This window comes from Ursus maritimus, unplaced genomic scaffold (genome assembly GCF_017311325.1).
Source record: "Ursus maritimus isolate PB19 unplaced genomic scaffold, ASM1731132v1 scaffold_36, whole genome shotgun sequence".
Lineage (NCBI taxonomy): Eukaryota > Metazoa > Chordata > Mammalia > Carnivora > Ursidae > Ursus > Ursus maritimus.
The window spans coordinates 24,042,438-24,057,559 of record NW_024426230.1 but is presented as its reverse complement, the minus strand read 5'-3'; the positions used below and the strand labels follow the sequence as shown (position 1 = coordinate 24,057,559).

Genomic DNA, 15,122 nt, shown 5'->3' with positions numbered 1-15,122 from the left:
GCTCGATCCCATCACGCTGGGATCACGCCCTGAGCCGAAGGCAGACGCTTAACCGCTGTGCCACCCAGGCGCCCCTAAATATCTCACTTTTAACTCTCATATAAGAAAATTAATCATGCAAGAGTGATGAGAAAAGACAGCTTTCACTTGGCCTTATTGGCGGGGAGCGGTAGGGAGTGGTGGAGACTGAGGTGAACTGAAGCGCACGGGCCTTATCTGCGGTGAACAGCTGTGTCTTGGCCATTGCTTGCTGATGCCACAGAGCCTGCAGGCCCAATATTGCTAGATCTGTGGTGTTTTCAACAGGATCCTGGTAACGAGGGTTTTCAGGTAACATTTCCTGATCTGAAATGTTGGCAACTGGTCTGAAATTCTTCCAAGTGCTGTGGGTAAGTAAACCTTTGACCTTGGAGGATGTAGAAGCCTGTACTTATCACAACAGATGGGTGGTGGGTGAAGACATAGGGCCTGTGACGAGATGGAGGAAGCTGACCAGGAAGGATACATAGTGTTCTCAGCTCTGTGGGGGAAACCAAGTAAAACTCGATCCGAGTCTGAGCGGCCCGCCTTCTACGTCCGGAATAACTGAAGGCTGGGGGCTGCCCGACGGCTAGGAGCCACCGAGAGCCTCAAGACTGGGCCAGTTCAAATCATAATGCTGACAAATCAGACCAGGCCTGAGGCTTTGGCTTCATCCACTCATAAGCAGGAAGGAATTGTAATTAAAATAGCCCTGAACTACATTGTTATAGTAGATGTGGCCATTTAACCTGTTTCATTGAGATCACTTGTATGCGTGGTAAACATGTCGTGGACTGTCCGTGCGCCATGTTGCCGACTCCTCATCTAATTCCTCTGCGTGTCCCTAAAGAAGCCCATTCAGTATTGAAGTAGAAATATCCAAACCCTTGTGAATACAAACTTTCACGATATTGGAGCCGAGGTCGAACCCTCCAGGCCACCAATTGCAAACTGGTTTCAGGACGAGAGATGTCCCTCTGGGCCTGCCCCCGAGGTACAGGGATGTCAACAGAGAGCAATGGGGAAGGTTGAGATGCTAGATCCATAGGACTGGGCTCCTGGTCTCAGTCCTGCCCTGACACTGCGTGCAAAGTGGTCACACGGACGCCTGGAGAAGCCCACAGGGTGCCCCTTAGGCCTCTGCCCTCTTGACCTTCCAGGAGCTTCTGTCACCAGGGCCACTTCCTTTTCCATGATATGCCCATCCCTCATACTCTGCTCTCTTATCTAGAGGGACTTTCTTCTTTCTCCTCTGCTTCCTCCTCACTCACCACACATCTGGTGCTGAGGTTCCATGGGCCTCTTCCTTTCTCGCGTGTTGTGCTGGGAAATCGCCCCTACGCATGGCTTCACTTACACTCAGGCCAACTCTGCAGCCTCTATCTTCAGCTCCAACTCCAGCCAACCTGACAACTCTGCTTTGGTATCGCAGAGTCCCCGCCAGCCCAACCTGCCCAAAACAGTAGTTTCGTCCCCCACAAACCTGCTCCTCCCCTCAGTGATGGCACCACCATCTGTCCCTGTTATACAAACCTTCGGTCATTCTTAACACCTCCCTCTCCCTCATCCGTCACCTCCAGTCCATCAGCACATCCTGAATATTCTAATAACAAAATACATCTCCCAACAGTGCCTTTCTCACCATCTCCCAGCCTCTGTCTGCTTCAAGCCGCCATCATCTCTCAGCTGTCAGCGGGCTCTGCCCTGGTCTCCTCTCACCTATTGCCTCCTCCAAGCCATTCTGTATCCAGAGCTTTAAAAAACCCAAATGGGGGGTGCCCAAGTGGCTCAGTCAGTTAAGCGTCTGCCCTTGGCTCAGGTCATGATCCCAGGGTTCTGGGATCCAGTCCCAATTTGGGCTCCTTGCTCAGCGGGGAGCCTGCTTCTCCCTCTGCCTGCCGCTCTGCCTACTTGTGCTCTCTCTCTGTCAAATAGATAAATAAAATCTTTAAAATAAAAAAAATTAAAAACCCAATGGTATTATCACACCACATCTTGCTAAAAGTCCTTCCAGTAGCTTCCCATTACACTGGGGATAAAGTATAAATTTCTTAGCATGGCCCTCAAGGTCCCACAGGACTCAGCTTCTGACTCTCAAACTGGCCACAGTTCCATGCACTTGACCCTCAAGCCTCACTGTCTTTCAGTTCCTTAAGTGGCCTAAACCCCCTTCCGGCCAGGGCCATTTCTCTGCCTGGAAAGCTGCCTCTACCACCACTCCTGACCTTGGTGTGGTCAGACCTTTCTTATCCTCTAGGACTCAGCTCAAGGCCACTACCTCAGTTTCTCTGAGGTAGCCTAATCTATATGCAGAGCTCTTTATGCCACTTCTTTGTTTAATGCCTGAGTCTTCTGTCCCATTCACCAGTGCGTCTCTAGTGCCTAGAACAATGCCTGAAGCAGAGCAGGTGCTCTGTAGATCTTTGTGGCATAAATGAACATTAGCTGGGACAGGGAATGACTTCCAGATATCCGCTGCTCTGGAAGGAGTTCTGGTCACCCAGAATCCTTGCAACCTAGAGACAGTTAATAATTTATTTTAAAGTATTTATAATTTAATACTTATAAGCCCTAATTAGAATTTAGTCTTAGTGGGGCGCCTGGGTGGCACAGCGGTTAAGCGTCTGCCTGCGGCTCAGGGCGTGATCCCGGCGTTGTGGGATCGAGCCCCACATCAGGTTCTTCCGCTATGAGTCTGCTTCTTCCTCTCCCACTCCCTCTGCTTGTGTTCCCTCTCTCGCTGGCTGTTCCTATCTCTGTCAAATAAATAAATAAAATCTTAAAAAAAAAAAAAGAATTTAGTCTTAGTGATCAATTTTTCTAAATTAAATTTGTTCTGAAGATAAGTGGAGAAATAAGTTATCGGCCATTTCAATGATTTTAAGTTCTCTCATGCTGGAAGAAACTTGACGCTGTATATCACCAACCTTAAATGTCTGTATGAACCTCAGAGCTGGCCATGGGAAATTAAAAGTACTCGCCTGCTCTTGACATAGCTGTAATTATGTATTATCCTTTTGCAAAGTGATTTGGCCACCTCTAGAGCCATAAAGTTGTATTTCTGTGCTTCTAGATGGCGCCTACCTAACTTTCTCAAGGAGATCTTCCCTGGACCACCCACCGTCCTCAAACTGGGCGCCCTACACCTTTTGTGACCTTTATCACGTCTGTAGTTACTTGCTCAGTACCTACTCTCCCTCTTAGGTTCTGAGCTCCATGAGGGAAGGGGCAGGACTGGCTTTATTTGTCTCTATATCCTCAGGACTTTATCTTATGCATTAAAGTAAATAAATACTTGTTGAATACACTGAAAAAAGAAAATCACCCTGAATAAAATAGCTCTAACTCCCAATAATGATATTAGCAGTTATTCTTCACGGAGAGGTCACCGTGTGCCCGACACTGTGGAGTACGCTCTATGTGGCGTGGTCAAAGCAGCCCTTCGTCCTCCTACTTCCACAGATGGAAATGGAGGCCCGACGTTCTTCAAAGTTAAGGTCAACCAGCGAGTAAGTGGTTCATCAACACTTGACTTACAACAGCCACAGATTGGAAAGAAACTACATGTTATTTGAATAGAATATCTTACAGTTCCTAGGGTTCAGGTTTTCCAAAGGTGCGCAGGAATAGAAAGACGGGGTTAGTGTGTTTACAGTCCCACTTGGCTCAGTGGATACTGCTGTGACAGTGCCCTTCACCTTTCATGGGTACCCATGCTTGCGTTCCAGTACTACCGCGGTTGTAGATCGTGCTGGGTGTGTCAGGGTTGGGGGAGGAGGCCAGACAGAGAAGGTGACATCTGGATGACAGGAGTGTTTCAGAGAGACAGGTGAACAGGTCCTGAGATGAGGGGGAGCTGCAGCCTTCAAAGGAGTGAGAGAAATTCGGTGCATTCGGTGGGAGGTGATGAGCGATGAGGCTGGAGACAGAAGCAGAAGCCAAACTGAGTGGGCCTTCGAGTTTTCCCCTGAGGCCGCAGTGCCCTGCAGTGATCCCTGCGGATGTGGACGGGACAGGGTGGAGGCAGCAGGCTTGGCATCCGGAGAAGGTCCGTGTGGTCCACTGATAGATTTGTACTTGTGCTTAAAGGGTGGCCAGAGACATAAGTGAGGGCCACATAGGGAGCAGGGAGAAGAAGCTAAGAAAATTGAACTAAGACTTGGGGATGCCGGGTGGCTCAGTCGGTGAAGCGTCTGCCTTCGGCTCAAGTCATGATCTCAGGGTCCTGGGATCGAGCGCCTCATCGGGCTCCCTGCTCGGCGGGGAGCTTGCTTCTCTCTCCCTCTCCCTCCGCCCCTCCCCCTGCTCATGCTCTCTCTCTCTCTCTCTCAAATAAATAAATAAATAAAATCTTTAAAAAAACAAACAGAAGAAAAGAATCTAAGATCTGGAGTCTGGACCTATGGATAGTGCTGTTTCAGAGCCCAAAAGAAAACCTCTGCTTTCTGCTAATTCTGTCCTCATGCTGCCACTGAGCCCCTTCAAACTGGTTGTTCGCACTTTGAGACACCTCAGCTGATGCGATTCTTTGGTTTAAGACAGGGGTCAGATATGTCCTACTGTTCTGGAAAACGTTAGTTCAGGCTACAACTTTCCAGGTATGTTACGTAAGTGTGAGGTTTTGTGGCTTCCAGTGCCCTCTGTTCCAAGGTCCACATGTGACTAATGGCCCACAGAGTATCAGGGCTGTTTTATATTTGCTTCATCAAGTGTGGTGTCTAGAGGAGGAATTTCACAACTTGAAGACACAGAGGGATATTACAAAGAAAACAAGAAAATATCTGTCTTCCGTGTTTCCCTTGCCAGCTGCCTCTCTTCTCGCTGCCACACGAATGTGACACAGCAGGCAGTTCGAGATCCTCACGTTTTCTCCTAACACCCTTTACCTCTTATGAAGTATCTGCTTGTCTGTGATCAGTACCTCTGGCTACATATTGAATCACCTGGAGAATTTTGAGGAAAAATCCAGATGCCTGGCCCCTACCTAAGACCAATTCAGGGTCTCTGGGGGTGGGGCGTAGGCATCTGTAGTTTCCAGAAGTCCCCGTGGGACCTAGTACAGGTTATCTATCGCTCTGTGGCTGCATAACCTCTCCCACGCTCAGTAGCTCCGAACAAGAGTGAGATTTTATTTCTCACAGTTCCGTGGCTTGCTGGAGTGTTCCTCCAGCTGGCCTTGCCTGGATTCACTCTTGCAGCTGAATGTGGGTGGGGGTCGGCTGGCAGCTGAGCTCCATGAGGACACATGGGCCTCCCTTCCCTCGCGCTCCTTCATCCTGGGCTTCTTCAGGGCAGAATGGGGGGGGGGGCGTGTCTCGTGCTTTGCTCTGACTGCTAGAATTGAGGCAGCAGTAATGTCCTCTGGCTTCCTCTTTTGTTTCTTAGACGGCTGTCTGAAGGCCTTCACGCCCTGAAGAAGGTTAATCATTTTGACTCTCTTCACAATAATCTGTTTGCCTAATTGTCGTGTTTCTGACAGGATGACGGACAGAAGGGTCCAGGAAGCTAAGTACAGGATTTATCCTTGGCAACACAACATTGATTCCCACCTTTTTCCTCTAGATACACACCTTCAGGCACATCAGATTACAGAGTCTTCCTCAGTCTTCTGTTTCAAAATGTTTTATCCACCTAGGAAACATGATTTACTCGTTGATTCACAAATGATTGTCTGCCTGTTATGCACATGGCTCTGTGCTGGGGGTACAGCCGCGTCATTTTGAGGGAACAAGAGAATCCTGAGGTCATGATCTTATTTCCAGTGGTTTGTATCTGTTGACAGCAGAGGACATTGAAGAGTCAAATGAATGATTACTCGGTAATTCCAGACGATTGCCAAGGAGACATATTTCAGGGGGGCTATGAGACGTACAGAGACACTGCACCAGCCTGGGGAGGAGATCCGGGGACCCCTCTTTAGGCAGGGACATTTGATCTGAGCCTTAAAAGATGAGTTTGCATTAACTAAAAATCACCCCGGATTTCTCGTTCTCCTTTCTTTTCCAGACTTCTCATCTCTCTCTTTGCCTTCACCAGCCACCTGGGTGAGGCTGTAATCATTTACAAGCTGCTAACAAAGAGCTCCTTGAGAGAAGTAAGATCCTACTGTTTGTGGTTTCCTTCAACCCAAGACAAGAAACTTCCTCAAGGACAAACCACTCTCTTTTTCTTGGATCAGAATTAGAGAAAACTATCCTTCACAGCCCCAGCTTAGCAAACCTTGGTTTTTGTGTTTTCAGCAACTCAAACATCCCAACCTTGTGAACCTTATCGAAGTCTTCAGAAGGAAGCGGAAACTTCACCTGGTGTTTGAGTACTGTGACCACACGGTTCTCCATGAGTTGGACAGACACCAAAGAGGGTGAGTGATCATTCCCTACACACGAAACACAGCAGCACACACCAGAATTTTCGAGGGAAGACGAGCAGTGGCCCTTCTGCCGACCAGGCAAGAGCAGGTGGTGTTTGCAAGACATTTTCTGCTGCTGGGCTCGACAGCAGAAGAGTTACTGAAAAGGTTGGGAAAGAGATCATAACTCATCACGTTCATGAAGAAAGCAGCAGCATTATTAGGTTGACCTTGATTTCTTTCTTACATTATCTGTGTCTCTGAGAAAGGAAAGAAAGGCTATTGGTTAGTTGCGCCTGACTAGGGAAGTGAAAGGACTTGGAGAATGAAAGCAAGTGTCCAAAGACAATGGCCAAGTGGAGGTTTAAGGCTAGAACAAACGTGGCATTTCACCCAGAGTGATCTGGGCGTCTGGTCTGCTGTATCGGCCAGGAATTCTTTGGTGACAAGGGACAAGAACCCACTGAGGCAAGCGTAGGTGAAAAAGGACTGAGGCGGTGGCTGTGACTGGGAAGGATGGGGAGATTCTGGAGGTTCTGATGATCTTATCACACATCCCTTTGCAGCACAGGCAGCTGCTTTGTGTGCGTTACAGGAAGGCTTGGTGAGCACACAGAGCCCTTGTCTGCAAAAAAAGGGTGCGTGCGTCCTTTCTTCTGGTCGAAGGTGGCCCTTTGCCGGAGTGAGCAGAGCGCACGCTGGATTTTGGCGCCCACCCACTCCTCCTCCGCTGGATGTTTTAAAGGCAGAACACCATCGGTGGTGGATTTTTTTCTCTCTCAACTCTTCTTTATGCTGGCTTCATTCTGCCTTGCAGACGAGTCTTATAAGGGGAATTGGGGAGGGTATGTGTATGTGGCATGTGATGGAAGGGAAAAATTTGAACTAGGAAGCCTGGCTGCAGGCTTTTATCAACCTATGTAGCCACTCGAGACGAAAGTCCTAGAAGAAGGTAGCATCTGCGTATATAAAGTCCAGTGGAAAATTCTGCCTCAGGTCCTGTGATGCAGCTATCCCTGGGGCCAATCGCTGTGGCCAGATGGAGAGGCTAGAATGATTAGCAGGCCCTGGAATATAATTCAAAGTGGGTCATCAGAGATGACTTCCTGGAGGAGGTAGACTTTGAGTTGAATGGTGAGGAGACTTAAAACAAGTGAGCAGCAGAGGATATGTCATCCTTTCCTTTTGCTGGGCTCCTGGGAGCCCCACTTTGGCCAGGGACAATATGAAGAGTGGCGTTGGATATCAGAGTGGTGGAATGTCATCCCATTCCTGCTCACATTCACACTCTGGTGACTGAAGGCTGTGGCTCTTTCAACAATACTTTCGATCCCTGGCCGAGAGCTTGCTCTTTGCCATGTTGTGGTACTTTCACGATCAGCAGTGATATCCGGGCAAATGGGATTAAAGTGGCTTGTGGTTTGTAAGTGACCATGGCGCGGGCTTTTGATGTTAATTTACACAGCCAGACAGAGCCAAGAGAACAGACACCTCCCTTCAGAAAGTCATCGATACGGAGAAATTATGTTCAGGGGAGAAAACATTTAGTATGTTGGTATTTGCTCTTTTGACAGCTTGCAACTGACGCTTCAATGAAACCTATGAGTCTGAGTTATTTCTGGCTATGTGGTACCAGGGAGATGTTGCAGGAGTTTGATCAGTCATGTTAGACTGAGTCACTGGGAGACACGGATCAGTGGGGGGCTGAAGCAGGTGGGAGTCAGGTCGTTTTTGGCATAGAGTTTGCGCAGAAGGGAAAAAGCACAGGGTGAGGCGTGATTAGAGTTTTGAAAGCAGATTTTTTTTTAAACTCCACTGGCTAGAATATATTATATATGTTCCAGGAAATAGAAAATGGTTTAATATGGAGGTGGTTTAGGGAAGGGGAAGACAAGTAGATATGCACGTGGTTAAAGTATAAGCAGCATTTCCAAATGATGACGTGCCATGGTTTGTCAAATATAAGACTGACCTAAGGAATGCTAATAAATGAGCAAACTTGAAAAGTAAGGTTTATTCTAAGCCAGATTATGTTCATTTATTTTGAAGTTTAAAGATATTTTGTTAGTTTGTTTTAAAAATGGAAGTTATTGGAGCGCCTGGGTGGCTCAGTCGGTTAAGCGTCTGCCTTCAGCTCAGGTCATGATCCTGGGGTCCTGGGATGGAGCCGCACGTAGGGTTCCCTGTTCAGCAGGGAGTCTGCTTCTCCCTCTGCCCCTCTCCCCGCTCATACTCTCTCTCAAATAAATAAATAAAATCTAAAAAAAAAAAAATAGAAGTTACTTTCCATTATACTGAGTATTTGACAATACTCCAATCTATTTTAAATGCTATTTCAAATTTTTGCTTGTTGTTGTTAAGGAATAAATGTCGTTAAACTCCATCAACCAATGATTTTGAAATTCATAGGAACATTTTCTTTTTCAACTGAGAAATCTTATACTATAACACTTTGTAAGCACATTCCCAGTAAAAGTGGGTTGGCATCCTGTGTGTGACCTTTGGCAAATTGCTTCCAGGCGTCCTCACCTGTGACAATGAGAGTTAAGGACCAGGTAGAGTTGAAGGGGACTTGCAGGTCTGTGATGCTGTCACTTGTTATCTGATTCCCTAGAGGTCAGAAGACTGCTGTTCTCCCGCAGTCTCATGTGTGATTGGCGAAACAATATCAACAGAGGAGAGCGTGCTAATGCCGCTGTTTTCCTGGCCTGGGGTCAGGTGGGGTCCTCCTTAGCACGGTACGCTTGCCCTGAGAATGTCCTGTGTTCACTTTATTCTATTTCTAAGAACAGATCTCTAAAATACAAAGTGGATCCTGCCGGTCTCTACATAAAATCCCACAATCGCTCCCCAGAGCTTATGGATGTGGTCCTAGCAGGGACACAAGATTTCAGTCTCACTACAGATTTCTCTCCAGGTTGCCGCATAAAACATGACACTGCCCCACAGAGTCCTTTGCATTCTGGACTTCACTAAGGACATGCCGTTTTCTCCGTTTGCATTGCCCTTCCTTCTCTACTCTGCCTAGCAAACTCCTGCTCGTCCTTCAGCTACCGCTCAAATATGGCCCCCTGTTGTGGGAACTATTCTAGCTGACACCAAGGAGAGTCAGGAGTTCCTTTCTCTAGAGTCCCTCACATCTTCTGGGATTGTTTCTATTACACACCCCATTTGCACAGGAAACTATAAAACTTTCAAGGGCAAGAGCTGTGCCTTCCTCCCCTCTGTATCCCCAGTATCTTCTAGCTTCATTCTTGGCACTTGGTACATCCCTAATACTTGTTGTGGAATGACCAAGTTAGCAAACCAATAAACTGATACTTGCAAAATGGTTTTGAAGAAGGGTAATAATAACAGGGTTTTGATGATTTTTCGTTTTAAGATAGCTACTTTGATTAAAAATTCTAAAACCTAATATTCTCAAAGGAAATTATCAGTACATTGCTGGAGCAACCTGTCCAGAGGGCTGTTTGGTATTGTGTATTAAAGGCTTTAGAGACATAATCTCAGGCCAAGCAATTCTACTTCTAACAATTTACTATAAGAAAATAATTGAGTACATGCATAAAGTTTTAGTTATAAAACTGTTAATTGTTAAAAGATTTTTTTATGTTTTTTAATTTTTTTTTAAAAATTTAAGTAAGCTCTACACCCAACACGGGGCTTGAACTCATGACCCTGAGATCAAGAGTTGCATGCTCTTCTGACTGAGCCAGCAGGACCCTATGAAAGGATTTCTTTATAGTGAATACATTGGAAACAACTAAAATGTCCAGTAATAGAGGATTGGTTAAGTAAATTATGGTGTATTTTTACAATGGAATACAGTGGGGCCACTAATAATCATGCTTATAGATAAAATGTACATTGAAATAGAAAAATATTCATGAATGGTTACAAAATGAAGAAAAATGTTACAATAAAAATATTCATTTTCATAGAATTTATATATAGATAGAAAAAAGAAAAAATACATTATTAATATTTTAATAGTGATGCTTTGATGATTATTATAGATATTTTTAATTTTATTTATGTTTTTATATTTCCTCCATGTTCCATTTATCACTATGGTAATGTTTTAATCATTAAAATAATAAAAATAATTCTTGCCAAATTAGACTCAAAGACCTGTCTCTACTTTGAATCTGAAATGGACTCTAATTCATCTCCTTATTATCATGTTTGTAACTTCTTGGGCTCCTTTGGGAAGCTTTTGGAGAAGATTCCAATTCATGTTGCTACCAGGAAGCAAGTTGGTGCCACAAGATACGTATCCCGCCACAGTGACGTGAATGCATATCCGTTACCATTCCCAGTCCTGTGCTCATGTTGTTTATATTTGTCCCCAAAACAAATGTATCACCATTCCTTATCTTCTGCAGAACTTAATATGCTTTGTACTTATTATTCTTTCAACTGCTGGTCTCTCTTCTGTCAGAGTTTCCTTACTCCCTTCTCTTTTTTCTACCTTTCTGTAAGTGCACCCAGACACCATACTTCACTGATCCTTTTCCATTACCATTGGGTCTGCCTCTGATTCTCATATAGTTGGTGCAAAAAACATCTGGTGGGAAAAGGTTATTATTGCAGGTTTTCAGTTTTTGGCAGTGGAATTCCACAAGTTTTTTTTTTCTTTCCTTTTTTTCTTTCTTTCTTTTTTTTTTAATATATTATGTTAGTCACCATACAGTACATCCCTGGTTTTTGATGTAAAGTTCGATGATCCACAACTTTTATAAAACTCTGAAAATCTAGGACTCCTGGGTGGCTCAGTCGGTTAAGTATCTGCCTTCAGCTCAGGTCATGATCCCAGGGTCCTGGGATCGAGTCCCACCATTGGGCTTCTTGTTCAGCAGAGAGTCTGCTTCTCCTTCTGCCTGCTGGTCCCCCTGCTTGTGCTCTCTCTCTCTCTCTGACAAATAAATAAATAAAATATTTTTTAAAAAAACACTAAAAATTTCTTTTTTAGATTGAAAGTGATACATTGTTTGTTCCAATAATATTTCAAGCAACACAAAACCAGGGAAATAAATAAAATTAACAGGTTGAGAAATTGTTTTCTAATTATTTTTCTTTGCATATCTGTATTTAATAGATTGCATTCTACATCATACAGTTAGGCATTTTTTAAAAGTGTATTCAGGAGCTGTCTCCCGATTCAAACATACCTACTTTACTATTCTTAAAATGGCTGCATGGCGTTCCACTGTACAAATATACCACAGTTTCTTTATTCAGTTCCCCACTGATAAATATTTAGATTGTTTCTAGTTTTTCTCTATTACTAACAAAGCTACAGTGAACAAGCACTTGCATAAATATTTCTATAGGATAAATTCCTAAGAACATATTTCTCTAGGAGGTTGGCCAGTCCTTCCTTCCCTGTCTTTGTTGTAGCCTTGTGGAGAGGTGAAGCTTTGATGAATGTTGGTTTGGCTTCTTGGACTGTCTCAAATATTAGAAGAGCAGGAGCAGGAAGGATGGCCGAAGTGTTGAGAATGCCAGCAGGAGATCCATAATCTCTCTTCATCATCTCTCCCATCGCTCATGTACCTGAAGATGTTTTTAGAAGTCACTTGGTCTCTTCATTATCATACAGTAGTTGTTTATGTTTCTCTCATTTCAATTTTATTATTAGGATATTAGGGACACAGTGTAACCTTCCCCCAAAATCTTGGAAAGGAGAGACAGAAGATTGCTTTCTGGGAGTTCTTTTGTGAATCCACCAGTGCAGAGATAACCTGACGTCAGGCAAAGTAACCTCAGAGAATAAAATGGCTGCCGGGCTTGTCGGATTGGACTGATTGTATATGTTTCATCTAACGTCAAGACCCTCCTAATTTGGGGATGGATGGAAGTAAGCTAGCTCAGGCTAATGACAACAACCAGTCAGACTGCCTGCTTTCCTGAGATTCTGTACTCACCAAACAGCATTCTGATCATAACTTGACTTTGTTTGTGGAATTGCCTACTGGGAAAGCATAAACTGGTACTCAGAATTTGAACACGGATGCAGACTCTTCCAAAGCTTTTGTTGGTTAAATATTTTCGTGTGTATTTGAGATGGTCTACAGCAGAGGGCATGGTGATGACAGCCCTCAATATGCCTGCTCTTGCGTCACGCTGTTTCGGTCTGGGTGGGTTGTGTTCAGCACCTGGAATGACATCTCCCTTCCCCGTCCTCCTGGAGATTCCCACCGCGTCCCTCTTGTGTGGCAGGCGTCCAGTGTTCTTGTTTCGAGTGATCTTCTTTTATAGCTTACTTCTTTTTGGTGGGGTGTGTCCTCCAGGGGCTTCCTCAGAAACAGTGTATGAGAGGTTTAAAAAAAGAGACAGAGAGAGATTTGAGACCTGGCCCTTGCATTTTTAAAAAGTCGTTCTTCTCTCTTCACATTTGCCAGATATTTTGTTTGGATAGAGGTTTGTATGTTTGTTTTTGGTAGAAAACAATAGCTCTTCAAAATTTTGAAGGCATTTTTAAAATGCCTTCTATCTTCCAGGGTTAGGAAGTCTGTTGCCATTCTATTTTCTGCTCCTTTGTGAAGTCCTGTTTCTTTATTTCCAGAAGCTTGGGAAACCCTCTCTTTGTTCACAGAATTCTGAATTATGAAAATCATGGGCCTTACTTTTCATCCCTAGTGTTGGCACTTGGTGAGCTCCTTCTATCTGAGGAAGTAGGGTTTCTTACTGATTTCCTATTCTTTGGTTTCTCTATTTTCTTGTTCTGGGTTCTTCGATTGGGTTCTGGACTCTGAGTGGTCCTCTTGCTTTTTTAATAGTATCTTGTTCTTATTTCATGGCTGCAACAGCTTTCCTTTTCTCCCTGAAGATATTAATGTTTTTCTTTTTTTAATGTTCTCTTCACTCTCTAAGGTTTCTCTTCCTTTTAAGTTGCTTTTTTCTGTTTGCTTTGGGCGCTACCTTTCCCATTTCATGCTGTTCTTGGGCATCATATAGTCTCTGATTGTGTGCCCATGGTTAAGAGTAGGGTGCTGTTGGAAGCTCTGGGCTTCTCTGTGGGGTTATCTGGCTGGTCCATTTGCTGGGGAACCCCAATGTCAGAATTTTCAGATCTTTCCTCCTGAGCGTCCCCCCAAAAAGTCTTACAGTATTTTACTTGGAAAGTGAAGTCTTGTCGGCAGCCAGTAAGGGAGGAAGGCTGGGGAGCCTCAGCATTCAGCAGTTAGTATGCACAGAATCATTTAATCCTCTGGTTTTGGAACAGTCTTCACGATCTCAGCTGTACCAAATGTCCTCTATTTTACACTCTCCAGAAAACAAAACTCCAGCTTTCTACTAGGTAGGGGGAAGAGTGCTCCCTATTAGAATAGAATAGGGGAAGGGATCTAGAGATTTGATGGTTTCCAAACCAGATTTTCCACAGTCCTCCTTCCCTCCCACTGCCGTAGAGATCTTAGCTCCCAGTTTCTGCACCTTTGCAGGATTCTTTGGGATAACTTGGGTTGGTCTTCCACTTTCCCCTCTTCGGGCTTAGGTTTTAGCTTTCCAGGATCTGTTGTCAGTTTTCATTCCGCTACCTGTTTTCCAGATTCCAAAATATGTTACTATTATCTCTTCTCCTGTTCTCTCTGTCCATGTAGGTTTTTGTCTTGAAAAAAAAATCTCTAGGCTTAGTTCTGGTCAGGTTTGGAGAGGGAGTGAAATTAGATGTGTTTGTTCAACCTACCGTCTTAATCCAGAATTTCTTTGAAACACTTTGTTTGGTTGGCTCCGGTGATGCTGTTTTCCTGAGTGTCACCCTGCTTTCCTCTATGCTCAACCCCAGTCTCTTGCTGAATCCCTCTGTGCTTTCTGACCCCTACCTATTGTAGGGCCTCAGGACGCTGACCTCTTCTTTTTCTGTATTCACTCCTTAAGTGGCTTCATCCAGTCCCCAGGCTCCAAATGCCATTCATATGCTCATGCTTCCCAAATTTACACTTCCAGCCTGACCTTCCTTGTCAATTCAGAACTGCCTACCCAGAATATCCTTTGGGTGTCCAGTAAGCAACTCAACATATCCACCCTTCCCTCCTCAAAACCGGCTCTTTCCTCAGCATTCTCCTCAGTAAAGGGCCCCACCACAGACCTGCTACTCAAGCTAAAAACCTTGGTGTCGTTGTTTGCTTCCTCTCTGTCTCTCATATTGAATCTCTTGGAAAATCCTGGAGACTCTCCTTTTAAAATAGAGCCCAAACCTGGCCACTTCTCACTGCCATAGCCATACTTCAGATGTTGACTCGAGCAGAGAAGCTTCCGGAGCACCCTACATAAGAACGCATCCCTTCCAGGCCAGCACCCTCCGTACGTATGTGTATGTCCAATTCCAGCCCAACACTACAGAACAGATTCTGTTTTTCTCCCTTCCCATATTTGTACTCCTTCTTCGGCAATGAAAAACTTGGCTCCTATCATCAGCAGCCAAAAAGGATCTTAGAGATAGAGTCTGAGGCCCCGGCATTTCAGAGAAGGAATGGAGTAAGAAAAAAGTGAGTAGCTAACTCAGGATGACACGGGGGGGTTTCGATGTTTGAGGATTGTGTCCTAATATGCTCAGCCTTAGAGGAGCATTACTAATATGCTATTATAGTTTACTTTTAAATGCTCCTTTTGCATAATTTCTTTTGGGAAATGTTTTTAGAGACTAAAGTGGCCTGGCATTGATAACCTTAATATTTAAGTCATTAAATAATCAAAATATGTTCCATTTTTTTCTGGACAAAAAGTGGAGGCAGAGGGAAGCATTTTC

The 15,122-nt window shown here is 44.6% G+C and overlaps 1 protein-coding gene across 7 annotated transcripts in view; it reads left to right on the top strand.

Moving 5' to 3' along the window:
- The window catches only part of CDKL1 (cyclin dependent kinase like 1), a 56,760-nt gene that overhangs the window by 25,766 nt on the left and 15,872 nt on the right, over positions 1-15,122 (top strand). For 6 of the 7 annotated variants that reach the window (XM_040620885.1, XM_040620889.1, XM_040620887.1 and 3 more), the window contains one exon: positions 6,261-6,382. In XM_040620885.1, the coding sequence (XP_040476819.1) occupies positions 6,261-6,382 (122 nt within the window). Of the gene's footprint in view, positions 1-261; positions 390-6,260; positions 6,383-15,122 lie in introns of those variants that run through there. The other variant, XM_008693255.2, reaches the window with a different exon arrangement.